This window comes from Nannospalax galili, unplaced genomic scaffold (genome assembly GCF_000622305.1).
Source record: "Nannospalax galili isolate Female #2095 unplaced genomic scaffold, S.galili_v1.0 scaffold487, whole genome shotgun sequence".
In the NCBI taxonomy this organism is placed as follows: domain Eukaryota; kingdom Metazoa; phylum Chordata; class Mammalia; order Rodentia; family Spalacidae; genus Nannospalax; species Nannospalax galili.
The window spans coordinates 637624-665141 of record NW_008357047.1 but is presented as its reverse complement, the minus strand read 5'-3'; the positions used below and the strand labels follow the sequence as shown (position 1 = coordinate 665141).

The 27518-nt window shown below is 37.8% G+C and overlaps 1 protein-coding gene across 1 annotated transcript in view; it reads right to left on the bottom strand.

The window, feature by feature from the left end:
- The window catches only part of Malrd1 (MAM and LDL receptor class A domain containing 1), a 721844-nt gene that overhangs the window by 476516 nt on the left and 217810 nt on the right, over window positions 1-27518 (bottom strand). The window contains exons 19-20 of the mRNA XM_029557135.1: window positions 6913-7089; window positions 3848-4010 (exon numbers count right to left, since the gene is read on the bottom strand). Coding sequence (XP_029412995.1) covers window positions 3848-4010; window positions 6913-7089 — 340 coding nt within the window. The remainder of the gene's footprint in view (window positions 1-3847; window positions 4011-6912; window positions 7090-27518) is intronic.

The following is a 27518-nucleotide window of genomic DNA, read 5'->3' as shown; positions in this document are numbered from 1 at the left end:
TAATATATTTGAGATAATTACTCATCTCTATGCCTTAAAATTTAAAAACAGTTTAGCTAAGTACTTGTTAAGTAATTAACATTATTATGACAAAAGTAAACAGATGTCTCAAAAATAAAGTAGAAAATGCCAAAATTTTAACTTCTGGATGCTTCAAACCCTAATGAAAAGTGATTTTTTTTAACAAAAATAATTACAAAGTGCTTGTTATAAAAATAACAAGACTATTAATATGTTCTATTTGCGTTTATTACTATTAGATATTTAAGATACTATATATACATTTTCTACATTTTAAATATAACCTCTTGGATTTTCACTTAAAATTCTTTTTAAACTATTTTCTATTTAAAAATAACAGCAATCAAGATTTTTTAAAAATGAAGATTAAAAGGTTATGTGTATTTTTGTCAAAGGAAGGTTTAAAAGCTGCTTTTAGATTAAAAATGATTTTATGCCTAAGAGAAGAAGAGTTGTTAAAAATTTTAAAGTTCAAAATTCAATCCACTGAGGAAAATTAATTCTTGATTCTCTGTTTACAACAACACGGAAAAAAGGTTTTCTTAAGTACTAACTGGGTTAAAAAATAACTTTGAAAAGTAATTACTAAATTTCAGAATCAGTTACAGAGTCTTCTTCAAAGGATAAAAACAAACAACAAACATAAAAGATCAGAAAATAAGCTGGGCGTGGTGGCGCAGGCAGAGGTAGTAGACTTCTGTGAGTTCAAGGCCATCCTGGTCTACATAGTGAGTTCTGGGTCAGCTGGGGCTACAGGGAGACCCTGTCTCCAAAAGAACACCAACTAAAAGAACATCACATCAAACACTCCATCGTGACTGGAGGAAAAAGTATGTATCCAGGAACTTCTAACCTACTCCTGTGCTACAAAACTCAAGGAGATGAACTTTGAGATTAACATGTGCCCATTTCATCTGAGATATCATCTATGCAGACTTCAGAGATGCTGCACAATACTCATTTTCAACTAACTGACAATCCAGTACTCCAAGTACCTGAACATTTCTCTCATTTTTTGTTCCTTAAACTCTTTTATAATCAAACATTTTTAATGATCTCTGACATTTAACATTTCATTCTGTATATACCTAAATAAAATAATATTAATTTTGTTTTGAACTAAGTTATACATGATGGTGTTATTTCCTTTCATCAATCGTGGGTTTTGTTATGATTATTTTCTTACCCAGAACCCCTACCATATGCAGCCAGTTTTCATGTTTAAAAGATTCCATGTTGGGGCTGGAGAGATGGCCCAGTGGTTAAGAACACTAACTGTTCTTGCAAAAGACTCAGCTTCAAATCCCAGCACCCACATGGTAGCTAACAACTGTCCATAACTCCAGTTCAGGGGATCTGACCCGCGGGCATTGCACCACACGGGTGCACTCACCTACATGCAGGTATAACACTCACACACATAAAATAAAAATAATAAACAAAATATAAAAGAAGATTCAGTGTTTCCACACTTTGTGTATATATTGTCATCCTGTTATCAATTTTCTTTGACATTTTTGACTGTGCACATATATTCATTTTGTGAAAAATTAATTCATAGAATATAATATACAAAATAAAAAGGAAATTAAGAAGTAGGAGATGACAATAGATGACTGACCCATAAACTATAAAACATCCAAAGTGTAAAATATTCATACAGTTCTACAAGTGAAAACAAAATGAACAAAAGGCTTACTAGTGAATACAGTAAAAGAATTACATTTGGTACCTAGCTGGGCATTGCACTATCTGCCCAGGCATGCTACTTCTCCTGTGTGCTGCCAGCCAAGGTCCTTCCTATCTGGCCACCATGCAGAAAGCTCCCAACAGTCACTGAGCTGGATAGCATCAGTTTTCAGCTTGACACGTTTGGGAAGAGGGAACCTCGATTGGGGAATTTCTCTATGGATTGCCCTGTGGACATGTCTGTGGTGCATTTTCTTGATTGTTGAGAGATGAGGGAGAACCCAGTCCACTCTGGTGGTGCCATCCCTGGGCAGGTGGATGAGCACAGGGCAGAGGATCAAGTTCATAAGCAGTGTTCCTCCATGGTCTCTGCCTCAGCTCCTAGCTTCAGGTTCCTGCCTTGAGTTCCTACCCTGTCTTCCCTCCACATTGAAGTGTGACCTGGGATTTCTAAGCTGAGACAAACCCTTTTCTCCCAAGTTGTTTTTAGTCCTGGTGTTTATCACAGCAACAGAAACCAAACTAGAGCAATCCCTTGCTGATCCCTGTCTTGGTTGTACTTTCTTTGTAGCTCTGTGCGGTGCTTTCCAATATTGACTTACTGAGGTCTTTCCAATGAAAACTAGAATCACATTTTGATTGCTTGTTAATCCCCATAAAAGCAATACTTTTTGCACAGTATAAGTTATATTTTCTTACTTTCTTGCAACTAATATCACTGGAGAAAATAAAATTTACAGGAATTGGGAACAGATCAATAAATTACTGGATATCTCTAAACTGCAAATTAAGTTGTAGATAATATTGAATGGCATGATTTACCACAAAGTGCATAAAATATGCTCATAATTCTATGCACAAAGCCTGTATATCTGTGTTCATAAAACAAAGAATGAGAAAGGGGAGAGAAAAGGGGGAAATGGGAGAGAGGAAAATTGAGACAGAAAGGGCAAAGGTCTGGAGAATGGATGGACGGATACGGTCAAGGGTTCAGAGAAGGGAGGGAGGGATAAAGTTTATTTTTCTTCTTGGGTGAGTTCAGGTGCATGTGTATTTGTGTATGTACAGGTGCACATGGCCGGAAGCCCCAAGGATCTGCAAATCTCTGCTTTCTGGCACAGCCTACTGACCAAGCTGTCTCTTTATTATTTTAAAGTAACATACTGGCAGTCCTTTTCATACTGGGGTATCTCAATGGCAGAGATTTGCCTAGACTACTTAAAGGCCTGAGGTAAAAACTAAGGAAAATAAGACAATGCAAATACAAATCTTATGCTTCTAAAGGAAAGGTAATATTAAAAGTACTGCACTATAGTTTTACTGTCACACGTCTTTGTCTAGTTTCTATGGCATACACAGGATCATTCCTTGCTTATTTAAAAATGTGTGTGCTTTAGTTGTTAGCCTTAGCCTTAGAGAGATGGCTCAGCAGTTAAGAACACTGGTTGTTCTTGCAGAAGACCCAGGTTCGAATCCTAGCACCCACATGGCAGCTAACAACTGTCTGTAACTGCAGTTCCAGGGGATCCGACAGCCTCTTCTGACCCCGCAGGCACGAGTGCACTTACCCACACGCAGGCAATACATGCATACACATAAAATAAAAATAATAAATAAAAAATTTTTTGGTCTTTTTGAGACAGGGTCTCCCTGTAGCCCCAGCTGTCCTGGAACTCACTATGTAGACCAGGCTGGCCTTGAACTCACAGAGATCTGCCTGCTTCTGTCTCCAGAGTGCTGGGATTAAAAGCCTGCGCCATATTTTTTTAAATGTGTGCATGTGTGTGTGTGTGTGTGTGTGTGTGTGTGTGTGTGTGTGTATGCTTGCATACCATGTTGTGTCTGTGGAAGTTAGAGAACAACTTACAGGAGTTGGTTCTTTCCTTCCACCATGAGGAATGATGATTCTGGGGATGAATATATATCATCAGGCTTGGCAACAAGCACTCTTATCCACTGGGCTGTCTTGTTAGCCCTACTGCCTACTTTTAAACTGATTCTTTTCAGGTGGTATGAAAGAATACACAGAGCACTGTTTATGAGCATACACATTCATCTGTACAATGACACTGGCATAGGATAAGACAGGGAAGGGTGCTGTTTCCCAAAAGACATGTTTCAAATATGTGGGACTTACTTTGTGTGATCTACTGATGGTCTGTGGTTTTCTTCTCCATAATGAATACTGTTCCCATTGCCGAGTCCCCAACTGAACGTATTTGAACCGTGAAGTGAATTTTCTGGAATTGGCTGGTACCATTTACATAAGCTTCTCTCTTCAAAAGTGCAAACCTCCATAACTTGAATAAAACAGAACAAAGGCAAGATGCGATACTCACAATAAGCATGTCAGTAAGGACTGATTTCTAGCTCAACAACATTTTCTCATGCTTGGATTTAAAAATAATACTATAATGCACACACGTGTGTGTGTGTGCATGTGTGTGTGTGTGTGTGCACTCCTGTGGGTGCACATGTGTATGCTCCTGCAGGTCCAAATGTGTGTGCAGGCCAGAGGTCAACCTGGATGGTGTTCATGAGATGGTGTCTAACTTAATTTTCTTGTGACAAGTCTTTCATTTGGCCTGGTGTCCATTGAATGTGCTAGAACAGCTGGCCAGTGAGCCTCAGTGAGCCTGGACCTGCCCATCACTGTGCTGACAAGCATGCACTGCCATGTCTGGCTTTTCTGAGGGTTCTGGGGACTGAACTCATGTCCTCACGTTTGCTCAGCAAGTGGTTTACCAACTGAGTTACAGCCCTAACCTTCATCTGATACCTTTAAAGCACTACTAGAATATTAAGGAAAATGTTTAGTTTAATCGCCAAAAGAATTTCTAATACATAGGATCTCTATAGCAAGTAAAATATAAAATAAAACCTTTTCACAAGAAGGTAAGGTGCTCATTAGCTCCCGGGGCACTGTCAGTCTCTTTTAACCTGGCACTTCTGATGCCTGCGCGACCTTCTAGCTCTGACTATTCTCCTCTTCTTTGTACACAGTAATACTCTACTTACCTTCAACTCAGTCCCTGAAGAGGTCAGTACAAATTCCAAGGCATTTAATTTCAAAGCAATGCAATTTACAATAACTTTCACCTTGGCCCTGTTACCATCAAAATATTTAAGATTCCTGTAATGATTATTTTCTGCTATCACAAGAAAATATAAGTCCAATGATTTCTGAGTGAAAATGCCTTCTAAACACTCTTTCCCACCTTTTTTTTTCTTCTCTCTCTGAACATGTCCATGTGCCTGTTTTAAACTCCCACTGCTTGAGTACAAAAAATTCAATTCAATATATTCATAAGTTTGTTGTAGACAATGTGATATGGACTCAGTTTTTGAGTGTCATTAATAGTGATGGCATACCACCATTTGGAAAACTGAATATATAAAGTAACACAATTTCTGTCAAGAAAACATCACAAAAGAATCCTTTATAAATATATGCAATAGATCATGACATGTAGGTGTGTTACTTAAACTCTGATATTAATATACTTTGTATAAATTTATCTTGTGAAGAAATTTAGGATTCAATGCATACTGTTCTTTATATCATTCAAATGATCAGAATTTTTTAATTGTAAAATAATTTGTATAAAATATCAATCACCAAGAGCAGCCTCCAGGGTTCTGCTATACGGCATGGTACCTACAGTGCACAATATTGTATGGCTGACTTGAAATATAAGTAAATGGTAGATGTCATGGTAAGTGTCCATAACACATTAGAGAATGTAAATCTATGTTTTAAGCAGGTTTATCATAATCATAATGTTTCATCTTACAAAGATGCAGAGAATGATGTAAGATCATATAGTGTATGTGAACATCAAATAATTTAATCTTATGTATTCAAAACAAAAGGATATGGAGATGTCAAAATAATAATATGATAAAATTTCACATATGATATTTAAGTAAATTATAAAGAATTTCATCTAATCATAAATGACAGTACTAAAATAGCAAGGTTGGAAAAAATAAATTCTGTATTTTCTAAAGGCATTCATTAAGTGAAATTGGTTAGGTTTAGAGTAAACTTTTACAGATATCACTGCTATTATGTATTTTTGTGGCTTCCCATGAGACAGTCTGGGCACCACATCTTCCTTCTAATTATCTCTTTTCTGATGCACTGTATAAAGCTCTGACCAGCTTGAAAGAGGTACTGCTCACCTCATGGAGTGAGCTGGCTTTGAATGTATGACTCTTTTAGTCTAGACTTCTGTTATACTGGCATATTAAGAATCATTTTCTTTTGGGTTAAAAAACAAAACCAAACCTTGCTAGAATACCTAAATGCTAGAATTTGACATGGCAGATACAAGCTAGGTAAGTGTTTCACTATACTTTTTTGTTATTGACATGTTCATAATCATTAACATTATGAAGGCATTTGAGTAACAGTGCGGTGCAGTAAATTCACATGTCAGTCAGGTGAAAGCATACAAGGGAAAATATTACAAAGCATTTGTTCTTTTTGAGTTGGTGTTTCACCTTTAAGAAATAGCTTAATTGTGTTTTTCTCTGTGTATCTTTGGTTAGAAAGTTCAATTAAGAATATTTTCTTTATTATTTTTATTTTATGAGTGTATTGTCTGCATGTATGTAAGTGCAACCATGTTGTGCAATGCCCGGGGAGGCCAGAAGAGGGTGTCATATACTCTGGAACTGGGGTTACAGATAGTTGCTACCCATGGAGGTGCTGGGATTCAAACCATGGTCATCTGTAAGAGCAGTCAGTGCTCTTCACCACTAAGCCATCTCTCCAGCTCAGAAAGCTCGATTTAAAGTAATTTTCTCTTGTCCACATAGGAAAAGCTATGAATCAGCAGATGCCCATAAAAGAGAACCATATTTTATAAGAGTATGGGAAATAAATGTCTCACTTTGCTAAAATTGGTTTTCTTATGAAGGTGATACATTTGCTGTAGTAGCCATTGCTATATGTGCCTCTTGCCAATGGCGTGATTTTAAATAGCTAATCTAACTTGAAGATATTATAATGCCTTAATCTCAAATGGTCCCCACTTGATAATGTATGAGCAGTTAAGAGTAGCCTGGATGTGGAACAGTTAGCTAATGGCCCTAAGCCACATTGAAAATTCTGACATCAACCTATGCCATTCAGATTAAGCTAGCACTTTCTTATCTATTTTGGCTCTCTAATTCAAGATCTAGGAATTCACTTACCACAGGATGATTCATCTGATTTGTCGAGGCAGTCGTATCTGAAGTCACATTTCTGAATTTTTCCAACACAGTGCCCATTAGACAGGCAGACAAATTCATCGTCTGTGCAGTTGTTTGGAGGCAAGGTCACAGAAACTAAAGTTTCTAGTGTGGCTGGAATGTCCGCTGGCAAATTACCTTGAGGAGAGATAATATAGAGGTTTGCCTCTTAATTGTCCTAAACATTTTATGAAATTTCTATTTCTAAGTATGCTTTATATTCAGTTTTATAAAGGATATTTGATAATATTTATTAATCTGTTAAATTCACTTATATAAGCAATTTAATTTGGGCTTTGATCTTTGACAAAAAGCCTGAATAGATTTTAATCAAAAAGATGGAAATGATTCAAATGGAAAAGTGGTTCAGAGTCAAAGAAATGGAAGGTTCAAGGAAAAGATTTTCAAAAATTAACAGGAAATGAAAGAGTGCTGGGCACTGGTCTCACGAGCCAGAGTCAAGGTCTTAGTCAGCCTTTCTGTCCACTGCCCAAAGCAAAAGCAAACACAAAATTTGTTAGATCTTTGTCTAAATTTGGAACAACTAAGTTTATAACTTCAAAATTTTAGAAATTAAAAAATATTTAAGAAGTTTATTCACACATATAATAAATTGTTTGACAAACGCATTCTAGTGACAGCTGGGTACCATTTGATGGTAGACACAGCAACTTTAAAAAAAAGTGTGCCACAAAAGAGCTAACAACTGCCAGGCAACAGAGTCACATATATACTGCACTAGTTCCACAGGGCACACTGATGAGAGAAGGTGTGATTTTCTGGGTGCCTTTCCATTTACCCTGTATCCAAAGCACAATTCCAAAGTGTGGCACATGGTACATACATCCATCTGGCAAGTGGATGAATGGGTAGACAAGTTAGTAGAGAGGTGAATAGATGATGTCAGTGTGATCAATGAATAAATGAATGGAGTATTTCACAGTGTGTTTAGAGAGTGTGGAGGTGATGCCAAAATTGACTCTTAAAGACTGTGAAAAAAGGGTAGAAAGATCTTTACAGGCAACAAGAGGGCAACTTTTGTGATGGGAGGAGAGAACACTGACCTGTTTTTATTTTTTTTAGCATGAACGTATTTTTGATATGATATAAATGTTTATTGTTGAGATGGAACTACAGAATAGGTAGGTATCAGGAAAGAGTCAGTTGAGAGGAGGCTGTAGAGAAACATCGGTGTATGAAATATCTATTCCAGGATGTATTTCTTTCTGGCATTAGTGTGGAGGGTGGACCAAAGGTGGCATTGACATAGAGAAACTAAAGATTTGTGTGATTTCTGTAATGTGGACAACTACTACTAAAGTAAAGCAAAGCTGGTTTAGAATGGAATGCAAGAGCCTGGTCAATATTTAGTATCCTTATCAATGGAGCTTGGAATTATGGTACTGTGTTCACTTCTTAGCTAAAGTTATAAAAAATTAAAAGTGAAGATGGAAGTGTAAGGAAGATGATATATGAAAGCATCAAGTTTTTAGATATGAGGTCAATAACAAGAAAATGGCACATATCTAGAGGCAAGTGGTCTATAGTGAGAAACACAAAATAAGAATGCATCCAATATTATTACATAATTTAAGAAAATTTAAATGGCAGAATGATTTAAGTATTTGCAATATAAATAATTTTGAAAACACTGAAAACACAGTTTGAATTGGAAGGAACAACCATGAAGCTTAATGAAAATCTGCTTCAAAAGTAAAAAGTTAACCTAGATCACTAGAGTCACCATCCTCACTTGCAATTATCTGTAGACTTGCTTTCTGGTGCTTTTAGGAAATTGCAGTCTGAAAACACTAAGTTGACATTTGCAGAAGCAAGCCATAAATTTTAAATTCTTATGGTTCTGAGCAGCATACTGAAATCTTGCCTTATCTTGCTTTTCCTCTTTGGAACAGGAATCATCCCTCCATCCAGCCTGTCCACACTACATTCCCTACTGCCCATCAGTCGCATTATTAGTCATCTCTCAATGATCAAACCTACTGTCAGGATATCACAGTGTTGTGCTCAAGCTCTCCTTACTATTTAATGACATACTCAAAACGCAAGAGTAATTATTATAGTCATTCAATTGTGCTAAAGAAAAGATGAAAAGTGATCTTTAAAGTGAAAATGGCAAAGTTATTGGCCTAACAATGAAAGGAAAAAAAATGCTTAAGTTGCTAAGATCTATGGTTGGTGATAGAGAGATGCCTCAGAGGTAGAGAGCAATGGCTGCTCTTGCAGAGGACCTGGGTTCGATTCCTAGGACCCATATGGCAGCTAACAACTGTCTGCAACTCCAGCTCTAGGGGAATCTGATGCTGTCTTCTGACATCCATGGACATTGTATGACTCGGTTGTACTTGCATACATGCAGGCAACATACTCAAACATAGAATAAAAATAATATAAAAAATATAAAAAGTTTTATTCTTGAAAATGGAATACAAAAAAGAAATATGTGTGGGTTTTTTTGTCACATCTGAAGTTACAAGCATTATGGTCATGGTGTGTGTTAGGTGTTCAATTAAGATGAAAAAGTTACTAAATTTGTGGGTGGAAGAAATGAACAGAAAATATGTTTCAATTGAAAATGCTTTGCTATGTCAGAAAACTCTTAAGTCTTCACAAAGACTTAAACATGGGAATCCCTGAAATGAAGGAAAACAAGCCCTTTATTGAAAGCAAAGGATGATTACAGAGATTCAGGAAGAAGTTTAGACTGATAAGTATCACGGAAATCACTGGCAAGGCTATGCTTGCCAATGAAGAGGCTGCTGACACATTGTGTCAGAGATGAAGTGATTAAGGAGAAAGAGCAAGTCCAAAGCAAGACCTCAACGGATGAAATCAGGCTCTTCTAAAAGATGCCCTGTAACAGAGCCTGTATTCCTTAAAGTGCAAAGAAGGTGCCTAGGTGTAAAGCATGAGGAACATTAACCTGGCTGCACTGTAAACACTGCAGGGTGGATAGTCAAACCACACAGAGTAGAGAATGAAGACCCCACATGTTCTGAAAAACAAAACTGAAAATTATCTGCCCAGGTCTGACTTTATAATTAGAAAGCATGGATGACAACTATTTCATTTATGGAAGGGTTCCACCAGCTTCATGCTAAAGGTGGAAGTCTCTTTGGACATGGAGGGTCAGAAATGAAATCCTCATTAATAATAATGTACCTGGCTCTCCTGAATCTATTTGTCATGAAAATGAAAGCCTTGAGACAGTACTTTTATCTCTAAATTCAATTTCAGTATTATAGACCCTGGACCAGGCATCATTTGTTTTAAGGCCACATATACCCATCTGGTATGTGACTATGTTTGATCAGCATTTGATGGTGCCACTAATCTGGACCTAATGCAGTGCCGGAGATAGTTACTCTTACTGATGCAGTGTATTTATTTGAGCTGCAATAGATGGATTAAAATGGAAAACGCCTGCTGAGAGAAGACGTTAAGAGCTTCCAGGGATGAATGAAGAAATTAGAAAGATCACTCACGCAAAAACACAAGTGGATGGGGATAGATTTGGCAAAGATGTCCAAGAACATACAAAAGTATTAAACAGAGAATAGGAAGAATTTGCTGTGTCACGTGCAGAGGAAAAAGACGAAGAAGATACTGAAACAGAACCAGAAATATGAGCACTACCAAAGATTGATAAATATTAAAAAATGCATAGATATTAAAGGGCGAAATTCTGGAATGTGAACCTTGGATGGAATACAGCATGAACACTCACCCATGTGATCTCCCAAGCATTAGGACCTCTAGAGCAGCACTCTGATGAGTTAAAAAGAAAGATGGTGCTGGGGAGGCGGCACAGTCTATAAAGTGCTTGTGCACACATATGAGGAACTGAGGCCAATCCCCTAGCATCCATGTGATAAGAATGTCTGGTACACAGTGCCTGCCTGTAATCTGAGCATTGAGAAGGTGAAGACAGGCAGTTCCCTGGGACTCACCTAGCTGTATTGGTGAGTTCCAGGTTTAGCAAGAGGTGAAGAGTGATTAAGGAAGACCCCAGACACTGACCATGTACACACACACACACACACACACACACACACACATACACACACACACTAGTATGCACACATATGAGAAACAACAACTTGTGACTGCAGTGAGATCCAAGCCATCAAATTATCTGTGCCTGACATACAGTAGATATTGGCTGTGGCTCAGTGATCCAGGACAACTCAGGCAGACTGAGAGTCTTAAGGCTTACATCATTCATGCCATCTCATCACAGAAGCATTATAACATCCATGTTATTACTGAAGAAAGGTGAGTGCAATATCATAGTTGTTTTGTGGGAGGGAAGAGGAAGATCATACTCATATAAACTTTACTATAGTGTACTGTTAAACTTCTTTATTGGAAGTTGTTAATCTCTTACAATGCCCAACTTGTAAATTGTTTTATCATAAGTATGTAGTATATGACAAAACTGCATCATCTAGACACATATCATCTATGTCCACATCCCTATCATCTATCTGTCATCTATCATCTATCATCTACCTGTCTATCTACCATCTATCTATCTATCTATCTATCTATCTATCTATCTATCTCATTGATCTATCTATCATCTGTCATTTATATATCATCTATCATCTGTCTATATCTATCTATCATTTATCTATCATCTACCTACCTATCATCTGCCTATTATCTATCTTCATTTCTATCTATAATTGCTGAGGCTTCAGGCATCCACTCAGACTTTAGAATGTATTTCCTGTAGCTATGGGGAGACTGCTATGATATATGAAGTAATTTACTGACAACTGCAAACTATTCAGTGTCAGAGTTTTTTCACATGTACCACTATTCTGTCAGAACCAGTTCCCCTGTAAACCATCTCCATGTTAAAAAAACCTCCAAATGACATCTAATTCAGCCATAGTATGTGTCTGGACCTAAGAATGGTTCATTCATGCAGTTTTATTGAAAACACAGTATATAATTAAAATTCATGAATGAACAATCATTTAAACTTTTGATTTGTAGATCTGTATCAAGAATTTCATCTACAAGGCAGCATATATTAAAGAGGTTCATATCAACATTTTTGTTTCTAAAACAGGATGTGTCCTTGTATTGGTCTGCATGACAGATAACATGGCTATATTTTAAGGCTTAGGCTGTAGAAGTGATTTCCACAGAGATTTGCATCTTTTGCACTGAGAAATGTGTTCTATGCCCTAATCTAGGGATTCATTTTGATATATGTTAATTTCAAAAGAGACCTGTAATTTGTGTTCCAAGTTCATAATATGCTAGAAAAATAAAACATCGGATGGCAGTGGGTCATAAATGATTTCTTACTCTTGGCATTGCTTAAATTTTACATATTTATAAGAAATTATATTTATACTTAATCATCTTGCATTCATATACAGAATGTACAATAGCAACTAAATTTACATGAATGTAAGTTGTTTTTGACTACAATAGTTTAGTATTTGCTGTAGAATGCATTTCTAATCACTACTTATGATTTACTCTTTTTTTTTTTGAGACAGGCTCTTCCTATAGCCACAACTGGCCTGAAACACACTATGTCGACTAGGCCAGCCTAAACCTCACAGAGATCTGCCTGCCTCTGCCTCCAGAGTGATAGGATTAAAGATATGCACTACCATGACTGTTTATTTACTCATTTTTTACTTTATTATTTTTGATTCCAGAGATGACAGTGTCAGGTCAAGATAGAGGCCCAGAGAATCAAAGTGTCATGAACATGTACAAGTTCGGACAGCCACTTGAGATGAAAGAGACTGCAGGTGCATGTGCTTTAATTTAATTGGCGTTCTGATTTCTGTTTTTCTATATTGTGTCTAATAATGATTAAACATTAGGAGATATTAATGATATACCATACACATGACCCCACAAACAACACTAAAGGAATTATTATAATTAATGGATCCTTATCCTTATGAGAAAAGAAGAGTAGGGTGTTAGAAACAGCAACCTAAAACATTTACATACAGCCTGTTCTCCATTCCTCTGCTCCTTCACAAGTATCTCCAACAGGATCCACAACAAAACTGCATTAATTTGTATGATTCCATATTATTCTAATTGTTTTACTATGTTTACGGTAGTAAAAAGCCCATATAACATTAAATTTATTGGATCAACTATTTTTAATTGAATAATTGAGTAGTGTTTAGCACATTCACTTACTCTACACAGATCTTTAGAAATTATCTTTCAAGACTGAAACTCTGTATTTATTAAACATTAAGTCCCTGGTCGTTGGCATTTACCTCTTTATGTCCATATCTAGGATTTTGATGGATTAGATTCTTCATATGAGTTGAAGCATAAAGTATTTTCCCCTTTATTGACTGCCTGATTTAGCTTAGCATACTATCCTCAGGTTTCATACTGTCTTAGGTAGGCTGTTAAAAAAAAACATGCATGGACTGCAGGCTTCAACAACCACCATTTAGTGTCCAGTTCTGGAGGGTAGCAAGGTCAAGACCATGGTGTCAGTAGACTAGGATTGGGTAAGGATCTACGTCATACTTGCACAGGAACACTTCCGCGTGTCCTCACTTGATGAAGAGAAAAGGCAATTCCCTTTTGTTTCTCACATAGGTGCTGGGCATCTTTTAGGGGAACCACCTTTAGGACCTAATTATCTTCCAAAGGCCTCACATTTTGTGCAGTCATTTTAGAGGTTATGGTGTGGGGGTGAAATATCCTCATAGGCTCATGTGTTTGAACACTTTCTCCAATTGAGGATACTGTTTTTGAGATCATGGAATCTGGTTAACAGATGTCAGTTCATCACGGTGGGGCAGGCCCAGGATGTGGTATCCACTTTTAATTCCAGTCCATTTTCTCTGCTTCTTGGCTGTAAGAAGCTACAAGCTCCTGATACCACAGACATAGGAACTGCAGCAGCCAAGTTGTATCCTCTGAACTTTACGAAATAAACCCCCCTTCTCTTATTTCTGTCAGATATGTATCTCAGTGACCAGAAAAGTACCTAATACATAAAATGAGATGTAGAAACATGCAGCTAGGAAGTAACTGTGCATTTATAGTTGCAGACAGGGCAGGGGAAAGCCAAGCAGCTGGGATTATTAAAGCGATTTTCTCTAATAAGGAGAAACCTAGGATTCTGCCTTGGGACAACAGGAATGGTATCTTGAGGACAAGATACTACCCACTGAAAGTTCCAGGGTGTAAAAATGTAAATTTATTTGAAAAAGTTACTTGGAATGACATGTGATGACAAGACAGAGCCTCTAGGGTGCCCCATTTGAATGATGCTACCCAGGGAAATGTTTGTCCATGTTTAGTCACACAAGTATTCAAAGGCCAGTGCAGATATGGTCAACAAGTGGTCCAGCTACATCACCTTAAGCTGGCATAAGAACTTGGCATGATCCATAGGGCTTTGGGTTATCGGCATGCAAAATGAAAGAGCTCCTGGGTCCTGAAGGGAAGTGCTAAGATTGCAGTAGAAAACCTCATGAGGTCAGGCAGTGTGTAGCATGGTTGGACGCCCTGTACAGAGCTCCAGAAAAAACAGTGTATGAAAATGTGAAGGCAAAACCTAAGTTGCAATGCAAACCCCAGGATGTTGGAGACCAATGAATGTGAGATGTCCACCAAGGAACTATGAAGGCACTGAGAGGAGCTGGTCCGAGAGACAAAGGGCCCTGTGCTACACGCAGCAGGGCAATGGGGCAAGGCTAATCAAGGCACTGGAGAGCAGATAATACCCCAGTGGCCCCCAGATCCTGAAAACGGAGCTGTAGGATTTCACGTTTGCCTTGCTGGGTTTCTATCTTGCTATGGTCCAGTCTTTCCTTGCTATATTTCTGTCTTAGTTTATTCTTCATTGCTGTGACAAAATACTCTGACCAATACCAACTTGGGGAGGAAAGGATTTATTCAGTTTACATCTCCCAGGTCGCAGTCATCAGGGAGCCCAAGGTAGGAACTCAGGGCAGGAACCTGGAAGCAGGAGCTGGAGCACAGGCCATGGAGGAACTCTGCTTACTGGCTTGCTCCCCTGGCCCCTGCTCAGCCTGCTTTCTTATGCAACACAGGCCCACCTTCCCAGGGGTGGCACCACCCACAGTGGTCTGGGCCCTCCCACATCACTTATCAAGAAGATGCCCCACGGACATGGCCACAGGCCAGTCCAATAGAGGCAATTCCCCAAACGAGGCTCCCACAACCTAGATGTGTCAAGTTGACGCTAAAGCTACCCAGCACAGTCCCCATCCCTGCATTTTGGAATGATAATGTTTATACTTTTGCATTATATATGAGAAATATGTAACTTGTTTTGGGATAGTATAAGGACTCACAACTAAGAGGCTATAGTGAGGTGGAGAAGATATTTTGGATTTCTGAATTTCCTGGGAATGTTAAGACTCTGATGTATGTGTGTTTCTGTGTGTGCCTGTGAGTGTTAATATGTGTGCACATATGTATGGGTGCAGGTGCACAGGGGCAGAGGACAACCTCAGGTGTCAAGAGTCGGGTGTCATCCACCTTATTTTGACACAGGGTCTCTCAATTCCTGAAGCTCTTGATTCACCTAGACTGACCAGTGAGCCACAGGGATGCTCCTCTCTATACTTCTCTAGTACTGGGATCGCAAGTGCGATCGCAAGTGCACAGCACTGCACCTCACCATTTCACATGGGCTCTGGAGCTTGAACATGCTACCGCAGGAAGCACTTTACCAACAGAGCCATTTCCCCAGCCCAAGACACTAGAGACTTCTGAGGACAGACAGCATGAATTTGCCTTATGAGATGGCCATGAGCCCATTAGAGCCAGAAGCAGAATTTTATGTTTTAATGAATCAAGCCCCAAAGGTGTATACATCTGAACACTTGTGTTCCCAGATGGCAGAATTGTTTGGGAAATTTGTGGAACTTTTGAGGCATACGTTCTAGCTAACTGAAGTGGGTTCTACAGGCTGGCCTTGATGGGCATGTCCACTTCTGGTTCAGCCCAACAAGGTGTATACATCTGAACACTTGTGTTCCCAGATGGCAGAATTGTTTGGGGAATTTGTGGAACTTTTGAGGCCTACGTTCTAGCTAACTGAAGTGGGTTCTACAGGCTGGCTTTGATGGGCATGTCCACTTCTGGTTCAGCCCAATGTCTCTGCTTCCTGGCTGATGTCACAAAGGTGGCCACACCACTGTAGATTCCCACTGCCATAAACCAACTCACTCCAGCCAACAGAACTTCTTCACCATGGTAGACTCTAAACTCTGAGCCAAAATAAACCTTTCATCACTTAAGTCGCTCTGTTAGGTGTTTTGTTATAGCAAGGAGAAAAAGTAGTTACTATTTTATAAGACTTTTAGGTGAGTACAAATTTTCAGCTGATATCATCTATTTTGTACACGGGGGAATTTCCTTCTTGAGGATGCATAATCGCCCATGTGTGACTATCCCACATTTTCTTGTTTCAATCATCAATCATATCTGAATTCTCTTAGCCATTATACATATTACAGATTTAACATGGGTGTACAAATATCTTTTTGAAATCTTCTCTGAATTATTTTGGATGTATAACTGAAGGTGGATTACTATAATTCTGTTTTTAATTTTCTAAGGAACTACCATATTGTTTTCTGCAACAACTGTACCATTTCACATGAGTGTGAAGTGATAGTTTATTATGATTTTGATTCCTATTTCTCTATGAATAGTAAAAATATTCATACGTTCACATGCTTGTCAGCCATGTATAGATCTGTTTCCTGTCAGGGACCACAATCCCATGTCTCATCACTACCAGCACTTAGATTTGAGCAAGACAGAGACCACCTGATGGAAGGCTGTGTGTATGCTACTGTCCTTTGCAAGGTGGGTTTTTCTTCCTATGGCATGATCCTTTGCCATGGAGATGAGCTCTGGTGGAGGCTTCATGCTCATCTGGGGCACAGGAATCTAAGCACCATCTGGAATTCACAAAGGCAGTTGGTATGTATACTATTGTTAAGCGGGTCACCGCAGAAGAAATCTATCTTGGTGTTTCCCATTTAGCAATCTTACAAATATCACCTTACTTTAAAAATATTATCTTTTATTAGATTTTATTTTTTAAATAGTTGGTACAGAGAGCTCTCAAGTATCTTATCACATAGCTATGATTCCCAGAGTGGTCCTTTGCTACAGCTCAGTGAACCCGCATAGTAGCTCATTCTTGGTACTAAGCAATCCATGGCAACTGACAAACATAAAGCCGTGTCCCCCACATATCATACAAAACTGCTTTACTGTTCCTCTGCTGACCACATTCATTTGACCTTGGTACTTAAACATGAGCAACTACAGTCTTTTGCTTACTCAATAATTTCACCATTTCCAGAACTTTGTTTTTCTGGAATTGTACAGTATGTAGCCCTTTCAATTTGGCCTTTTTCACATATTGATTCATGCATGTTTCCTTTGACTTGATAACTGTTCTTAAGTGAATACTATTCTATTCTCTGAAAGTTCCGTATCTACTGACCTACTGAAGGACATCTTGTTTGCTTCCAGATTTTAGCAATTATGAATAACACTCTTGTGTAGGTTTGGAATGCACTAACCATTCACTTCATTTGGGTCAGTGCTGATGCGCTTGGTTGCTGGATCATATACTAGGGGTATTTTATTTTATGGAAGATCCAAATCTCCTCTACGTGTTTGTACTACTTGACATTTCCACTACAACAAATGAGAGTTCCAGGCCTTCCACATCTGTGCTGATCTTTGGGTTGTCCTTGGGTTGAATTTCGGACATTCCATAAGATGAATATTCAGATCTGTAATTCCCTAACAACATATTCTGATCATATTTCTACCTGAACATTATAACTGTACATTTTTGCCCATTTTTAATGTTTTATCAGCATATATTATTTATGCATGATAATATGCTTCATTGTGACATTTGTATGTAACACATTTCAGTCATATTCTCCCTGACTTACTCTCTTTTCGCAAATCTCCCTCCACTCCCTGTTTTTTTAATCAGCTTCCATCTTCTGATTCCTGAGACTGAGAGTCCCTTGCATGTTTTGAATAGCAGCTTTTTATCACATAGATCTTTTGCAAGTGATTTTCCCAATCTGTGACTCATTTTCTTTTTCTCTCGCCAGTATCTTTCAAAGAGCAAGTTTGTAATTTTAATGAAATCCAGCTCGGTGGCACGTTATTTCATGGGTCAGGCTGTTTTATTGCTGTACTTACAAATTATCTTTAAATCCAATGTCCTGTAGCTTTTGTGTTATCGTCTGGGACTTTCCAAGTTTTGTAACTGACATTTGGGTCTTGAATCCATTTTCAGTTAATTTTATATAAAGGGTGCATGATTTATGTAGAGATCCAATCTTTGGCATAAGATGTCCACCTGTTACAGGCATCAGCATTTGTTTGCAAAAAGACATGTCTCTCCACAATATTCCCCTTGTGTAGGGAAGGCAGCTGTCTTTTTGTGGTTGCACATAGGGGCTCTCCGCTCTGGGTTGCCTTTTGTCATTGTGTTGAACACTGTCACTTCACGGTAAATTTCCAGGTTAGGCAGTGTCCATCCTCTGCTCTGCTCTCTCCTATCCATTGGGAGAGCACTCCTCTTGATCAGCGTCCCCCTAAGGCCCTCACATCAATGACAGCAATCTCATTTTCTTTTGCTTCTTTTATAAGGCTGTTAGTCCCATCTAAAGGCCCCACCTCATGATTTAACCTTAACTAATCCAAGGTTCCCATTTCCACATACTGGCACACAGAGAATTAGGGTTTTTAATTAGGTTTAGGGTACACACAAGCATTCAGTTCACTGCAAAATGTATGATTTTGTCCTTTGGCCTTGGGATAAATTAGTTGTAATAGATTTGTCTCTTTAAGGAAATAAAACACAGAGGAGCTTTTCAGTTGAAACAAAAATTGAAAAGTCAATTAGCAAGTGGCTGGATTACCCACTCATTGAGAAGCAGAGGTTAGTCTCATTTGAGCAGATCCTCTTCCACATCACTAAGCCAGAGGGAAACCAAACCATATACACATCTGTCCTGTGGAAGGTTTCCTAAGTGGATGGCTCAGGCTCCAGATGGACTCAGTGTTCTAGGTCCTCACTCTGAATTTCTTGCAACAATATGATAAAAAAACCTTCAGATTGCGCTAATACAATCTTTTTGATAAAACAAATTTCCTAGTTTGTCTCATGCTAAACTTTTCCCCCACAGCCATTTCCACATTGATCATCAAACAAACAGAATGTCCTCAGTCCTGGATAATTTTTTACCAGCTTTCAATAAACCGGGTGAATTCGTTGACTTAATATGAATGGTTACTATTTTTTTTAACTTTTTAAATTTTTTTTATTTTTTTTAAATTTTATGTGTATGCATGTATTGCCTGAATGTAGGTAAGTACACCCATGTCGTGCAATGTCAGAAGAGGCTGTCAGATCCACTGGGGCTGAAGTTACAAACAGTTGTTAGCTGCTATGTAGGTGCTGGGATTCGAACCTGGGTCTTCTGCAAGACAATCCAGTGTTGTTCAGTGGTTCAGATGGTTCAACAACCGCTGAGCCATCTCCCCATCTTCAATGGTTATTATTTATGTCTATCTTTAGACATTAACAATTGTGTGTGTGACCTCTCATCTTAAGAAACACATTTCAACTGACCAAAATGTAGAGAATAAGAGGCTGCAGAGTGTACGTCCCTGTATAGGACTCCTATACTGAACTTCTGCCATCCAGGGCTCAGGAAGCATTGTACAAAGAGGGGGCAGGGAGACTGTAAGAGCCAGGGGTGACAGATGACCACAAGAAAATGGAGCTTTCCAGGAGTCTGGGGACTTTTTCATATGAACTTACAGCAGTGGTGACAGCATGCAGAAGACTCATGCAAACTCAAACCAGACAAAAATCCAGAATAAGACTAGGGAAGGGCGAGAAAACCCAACCTTAGCTGAGGAACTACTGGCAACTGATTGCTGCTGGATAAGGGACAGTTGGTTTTCCTTAGGAACGACACAGGTAGGCTGACTAGGCTCTAGGGGATGAACACACACGGAGAGAGATTTGGGGACAGAAACTTGACTCAATAGGCCTTAACATATGACAGAGTACATGAAATCTAGCTGGGGGTACTATGGTGGGCTACAAGAAGTATTGTATGAAATGCATAAAAATTCAATAAAAATAGTAAATAATAAAATAAATTTTAAAAGAGAAATTTCATTTCAAATTCTAAATGTTCTCTTGAGGCTTAAACTTAATGAATCTTCACAGTACTGAAGACGTGGCACTGTTATACCTCCAGGGTCAGATCACACATATTTCTGTAGGATTTAATATGTTAGAGCTAAACTTACAGACTGAATCAGTCACATTACTATTGTAATATTAGTGTCTGTTAGGCCTGTCTATTAAAGAAAAGATTCAACACACAGTTACAGTTTGAATATGATTTATAATAACTATAACGCAGCTCTTTGCTGACATATTATCCAAATTTTTTATCTAACTGGTAAACAAGCAGCTCTTTTAAAATGTTTCCTTTAAAGCATGACTTCAAAGGACAATCCTACCTTTATAGGCACTCAAATAGAAAAACGTGGTAGGTGGCAACTTTCCTACCTGAAATCTAAGTTTTTAAATAATCTCAGCTTTTAGCATTTATTATTTCTTTCAATGTGAGAAAACAAAATGTAAAGGTTTCAACTTTAAAATAGGCTGTCATTTATTTAACCAGTTTTACCTTCTAGAAAGACAATAAAACTGACAAACTGAATACACCATTGGATCAACTTGATTTTCCTTTCCCTACACAATCAGTTTAAAAATTAGATCATGTTAGATTCCAATCACCATCTCAAATATCTTAAATTTTTACTTCTAATGCCTGTATTTAACTGTAAACTTAAAATAATACATTCTCTTCTGAATTCTGTACATCCCCAGAAAATAAAAGACTACAGAAATAGAGTATTTTCATTAATTTTATATGAATTGTCTATAAAAATAATTTATAATCTAAGGTGAATATAATATACATGTCACCTGCTAGGTATTACCATTTAAAAATAGTTTCTGGCCTACATTTAGGTTTATGGGTATGAGTGTTTTGCCTACATGTATGTAAGTGCACACCCATGCATGCAAACCTGCAGAGGCTAGAAGAGGGTGCTGGATCTTCTTGAACTGGAGATGTGAATGGTTGTTAGCTGCCATGTGGGTGCTGGGAGCCAAACCCCAATCCTCTGAAAGAGCAGCCAGTGCAGAGTCATGTCTCCAGCCCTGTTGGTGTTACCTAAATCAGAAGGAAAGCTGCAGTTGATTTCTTCAAGGTGAAGAAAGCAATACTTATGCAGGATCCTTGCCTTTTGTTCACAATGAGACACACATGAGCCTTTGTGGAAATATGGGAGACCTCAGCAATATTTACAAACACAGCTGGTGAGACATTGAGGTAATGAGTACGGATGTCAAAATTTTAATCAATCCATTTTAAAGCCTACAACAAAATTTTATGATATGAATATGTAGGATACTGAGTATGTAGGATAACACTATGTGAAGGGGGTGGTGCACATCATAAAAGTTGTGAATCATTGCTAAAATAGCTAGAACATTTTTAAAATCAATTTTAAGAAAACATGAGTTACAGAATGTGATATTTATTTAGGAATAATTTCTAGGGGAAATGAAGTGCTAATAAATACCATGAATATCACTGCTCCCAAGTATCTGTACGCTGGTAATTGATAAATTTAGTAACTAACAATGATAATGGGCATGCTGACATCACAAAGACGTTATGGCTAGACATGGTGGCACACACCCATGACTGCAGCACTAGCGAGGCAGAGGCAAGTGGATCTCTGTGAGATCCAGGCCAGCTGGAACTACAGGAAGATCCTGACTCTCCCTCACTCTCTCTCCCCATAATGCAGGTGTGTGAGAATCAGCAATTTTGAATACAATTAAGATTACCCATTGTATGAGCAAGGGTTCTCTAAAGAAACAGAATCGGTAGAATGAATGTGTGTGTGTGTGTGTGTGTGTGTGTGTGTGTGTGTGTGTGTGTTATAGTACATTAAATACTCTCACCAACCTCAATGTCATCCTTATTTTTAAGGAGTGGTGCCTCCATAATGTTTCTCAGACAGAAAGAATCAGATTCCACATCGAATGGGGTCCCAGTCAGCTCAGAGATCTGATCCCAGTGACTCAGCTTCATGGCTTTATTAGTCATCATTTCTAGTAGAGGACACGACTCACTGAAATCGTCAATTCTTTTTTTGAGATCCAGAAAAGCTTGCCAGTCTTTCAGTGCTTTGGGAATTTTTCGACATCTTCCAGGAAGAAAAGAGAAAATAAACAAACAACAATAAATTCATTTATGAAATATCGTTTGTTAAGATTTATTTTTAATGATGTTTATGTCTGTATATAGGTATGTGCATGTTGGGTATAGTACTTGCGGAGGCCAGAAGAGGGCGGCAAAATATATTATTACAAATATAAGATCTTTTTCATTATGTAAGCTTTACAGTAAACAGAGCAAAGCCCATGGAGACACAAAAGATGAAACAAAGGAATCAGGAAAAAGCCACTATAGAAAAATTATCAAAGTATAAAGGATGCTAGCAAGAGGTAAAGAAACAAAGGATTTGCAAAATAACCAAAAAGCAAGCAAGTACTAAGTCAACATTTTTCAATCAAAATAAAGTGAATTTAAACTTTAAAACAAAAAACTAAGACCCTAGAGGGTATGGTGGTATATACCTTTAACTCCAGCACCCTAGCTAGAGGCAGAGGCAGGTGGATATCTGTGAGTATGAAGCAAGCCTGTTCTAGATAGCAAGTCCTAGGCCAGCCAGGGCTATCTAGTGAGAAACATCTAAAAAAAAAAAATCCCCTCAAAACTAAGACCCAATAATTTGTTGCATACGAAACACTCATTTCATTTTGGGGGGTGTGGCTTAGCAATAGGTCATTTGCCTACAATGTGGAAGGTATTATATTGATCCTTAGCTCTTTACAAATTACAATAAATAAATAAATTAATTAATTCACTAACTTCAGCTTTGAAGATACACAGACTAAAAGTGAGTGTGGAAGATTGTATCTAATATGATAAAAAAATTAAACAGGATAATTTTATTTAATACCAGAAAGAATAGACCTTAAATCAAAACCTTTACAAAGAGAAAAAGAAATTCTGTGAATAATGATAAATGAGTACATTCATATACAAGATATAACAATCTTACATGGCCCAGCATCAGAGTATCTAAGAATTTAGTCAATATCAGTAAATCAGAAGTTGTGTGGATAACAGGGCAATTAAGGACAACTTAAGACAAATATCTTAGCACTGCACTCCTAAGGAGCCTGGTAAGGAACAAACTAAGGGCAAAATACTGAAAAGGATAATAAAGATTAGAGAAGAAATAAACAAAATGTATACATGAAAAATAATAGAAAAGAGCATCAAAACTGAGAAAACTTTTCACTTCATGAAGGTTTAAAAAATTACAAATCTTTGGGTAAACTAAGAACAGAAAGAGAAGGCTCAATTAAATAATAAGGAGAACGAAAACAAGGGCTACACTACAGAGTGTCAAAGGCTCACAGAGACCTCCGCTGGCAATTACAGACCAATGATCTGGGTAGCTGAAGAGTGATAAATAAACTCCTAGAAACCTACAGCCTACCAAATATGACTCATAAAGTAGAGAAAAAAATCAGAAGATCCCATTTACAAGAAGATTGAACCAGTAAGCAAAACTCTCCTATCAAAATATAAGCTCGGGATCCAAGGGCTCCTACTCTGAATTCTATCAAACATTTATAGAATCCATTATCATCTTTATTTCCCCAAGACTGAGAAGGATGGAACAGTTCCTAAATTTAAAAAATGTTTTATATGTTCTGAGTGCTTTCCCTGCATGTATGTAAATGTAGCACATGTGTGCAATGCACACAGAGGCCAGGAGAGGGCATCAGATCTCCTGGAACTGGAGCTACAGATAGTTGTTAACTGCTGCATGGACACTGGGGACTGAGTTCAGGTTCTTTGGATAAGCAGTAAATGCTCTTAACACTGAACCATCTCTCCAGCCTCCCCCACCCCTTCCCTCAAGTAATTCTTAAAGGCCAGTGCTACCCTGATAAAAAGCCAGACAAGGGTACCACAAGAAAGGAAAACAATAAGCCAATATTTGTGATCACTATAAAAGTGCTTAATGAAATACTAGCAAATGGAATATAATATCTTAAGATGATCACGTGCCCTGATCGAATGCTATTTACCACTGGAATATAAGACTCAATGAATAAGATTAACAGAGTGAAGGATAAAATATTATGAGAATTTCAATAGTTGCACAGAACATATTTGAGAAAATCTGACAATCTTCCATGATTAAAAATTAATACCTCTCAACAAATCAGGAATACAAGAAATATATCTCGAAGCAATGAAGGCCTTCTACAACAAGCCCTAATACAGCATTATCTTATGGTCAAAAACATTGTTCCCTGAGATCAGACACAAGAAAAAGTGCTTAGTCTCATTAAGTTTAACCTAGAGTAATTATCCTTAGAAAAATGAAGAAAAAGAAGTAAAAAAAAAAAAAAAGAATTAAAAAGCACACAAGAAACTCCTTGACTTAGCATATAGTATAAGAAAGGGTAAAACCTTGAGAATAATTTGAGCCAAGAAAGTGAAAGATCTGTACAGTGAAAATTATAAAATATCAATTAAATAAGTAGAGAGGAAAAAAACAGAACAATATTTCATATTCATTCATCAAAATAATGTTTTAAAGTCCTTACACTCCAAAACATGTTTTACAGGAATCCTAAAATCCACACAGAAGAATAAAAGATATCAAATAACCAAGGATGCTGGGCAGGAACAGAGGAAGCATCATACTGCCTGTGGTGAAATGATAGAGATAGCCTCAGTCAGCAAGACTATAGGATGCAGGAATAAAAAGAGATAGAGACCAGAGGGATAGAACAGAAAAACTATAAATAAACCAGTATCCAACTGACCAATCCTTAAAAATATTCAAAAGCACACAAGGGAGAAAGAATAATCTCTTCCATAAATGTGAGACATACGCAATAAACAAAACAGTACTCATATATGAAAATCAACTCAAAAAGTGTTAAAGACGTAGATATAAGACCTCAAACTATAAATCTCGGGGATTAATGTTGTTAGGGAATAAATGTTTATAATAGTGCTATAAATGTTTATAATTGTTATATTTTATAAATGTTTATAATATTGTTCTTTGCAATGATTGTTTTAAAACACAAAACAGGGGCTGGAGAGATGCCTCAGTGGTTAAGAACACTGGTTGTTCTTGCAGAAGGACCCGGGTTCATATCCCAGCACCCACATGGCAGCTAACAACTGTCCGTAACTCCAGTTCCAGGGGATCCGACAGCTTCTTCTGACCTCCGTGGGCATAGCACAACATGGGTGCACTTACCTACGTACAGGCAATACACACATACACATAAAATAAAAATAAAAAATAAAATAAAAATAAATACAACACAAAACATCAAACCACAGACAAGAAAGACAAAAATAAACCAGTGTGATTACAGCAAATTAAAGATTTCTGAAGAGCAAATAAAACACTCAGGAGACTTAAACAGAGACCTATGGAATGGGACAAAACATATCTTATGAGGTGTTCGTAGCCAAAATATATAAGGAACCTCTATAACTATACTGATAGGAACGTAAGATAACCCAGACCTTATAGAATATAATAATACCTCTGAAATTGAACCTACAAGGATACAAGAAATTTCTCTAAGAATTAAAACTAGAACTTGTATATGACCCAACAATTTGACTTTCAGGTTTATATGTAGTGAAAATATTAGCTCTATCTCAAATAGATATTCACACACTCTAAGGGTCATTATTCAGCTTTAAAAATACCAGGAAATCCTGTGTTGTGGCATTGTCATAATGCTTAGAGAAATAAGGCAAATAGAGAGGTAGCTATTTCATGATTTCACTTATGTGTGGGCTTTGAGAAAGTTGTGGTGCACATAAGAGGGTAAAACGGTGAGAAAGGGTGACCAGGCTGAAAGGACCGACGCTAGTCAATGGGGAAAAGTTTCAAAGACAAGTGAGTTTAAATAATTTCAATAGCAGAGAACGCACTGAACTGTGCCAAGCCTAGCTTTAGCGTTCTTACCACACACATACCAAAAGACAGCTCCTCAAGATGATAGGTTAACTAGCTGATTGTGATCATTATTTGGCAATATACATGAGATTTTAAAACTTACTTAAAATGTTATTTGCAATTTTACTTCAGTCTGGAAAACAAGACTATCAAAATGTTGAAATAACAGATGTGTAAGCTAAAATTGAGGATTCTATGAAAATTAAGTGAGAAACAACTAAAAATTAGAAAATAAAAGGGTTGCTCTGGAAGACCAAATAAGGATGTCATAAAACAATGCAAAAATAACCTAAGCTAATGAGAAATCCGCTGGGGGAAGATGTGAATGTGTGGACCTAAGAGGCTTAGCATTCAACAACACTGTTTTGGATAGGGTCATGGTAGAGGTAAGGGGTGGGCAAAGGGGAAGTGAGAACTAGTCTGATCTGGAGTCAGCAGGATTTGCCATTGGACAAGGATAAGGGGAAAGTCAAAGGTCATGGCAGAACTTCCACCTGGGCTTGTTAGAGAAGATTAACAATAGGAGAAGCAGGAAGGAGAACCTGAAGGAGAGAGAGGCTGAGTTTGAGGTAAAAGAAATCAAGAGAGTTAAGTCTTCAAGCTCTTTCCCATAAAGGCTAGTTCCGGGTGACACAGAAAGCAGAGGCACCTTGGGGATTAGGTCAATGTGCTACATTTGCATTTTCATGAATTTTAATTTTATTTTGCATTTGTAAATCACTGTCTGAAGAGGAAAAGATGGTAGTCAGGGAACATTGGAAGCAAGTAGATGTCTGTAATTGAACCTACAGGCATTATTGTCACCTTCTTTAACCAGATGCCAGGACAAAAATGGCTGAGAAGTGTAAAGAACAATATCTTTATCAAGTCTTATTTCTTTATGTTTCATTGAAGGCAAGGTTGTATTGATTCCTTTATGGAACATTTAACTTCAACATGCTCTGTCCTTTCAACACAGTCTCATTTCTTATACAGTTATAGAACCCACACAGTTCAGACAGTTTTTAAAGGTTCATACTTTTCTTCCAGAATTTGAACCAGAAATTTGGGACTAATGCTTCTGCCCTGGCAATGATCGTCTGAACACCTTGGCACCATCAACTGCAGAGTGAATTCAGCAGGATAACGGGGCAGGCGAGAGTTTCAATGGTGAATCACAATGCCTATTCCTTTTCCCTTCTTTTAAGTCTCTAAAGACACAGGGACTCTAAGTTCAAACTGGGAAGTCATGTGGTAGAAACTCTGGCCATTAAAATAACACAATCTTAGATTACAATCTCATTCCCACCCTGAATGGTCAACTGTCATCTCAGTTACCGCTACTCTATGAGATT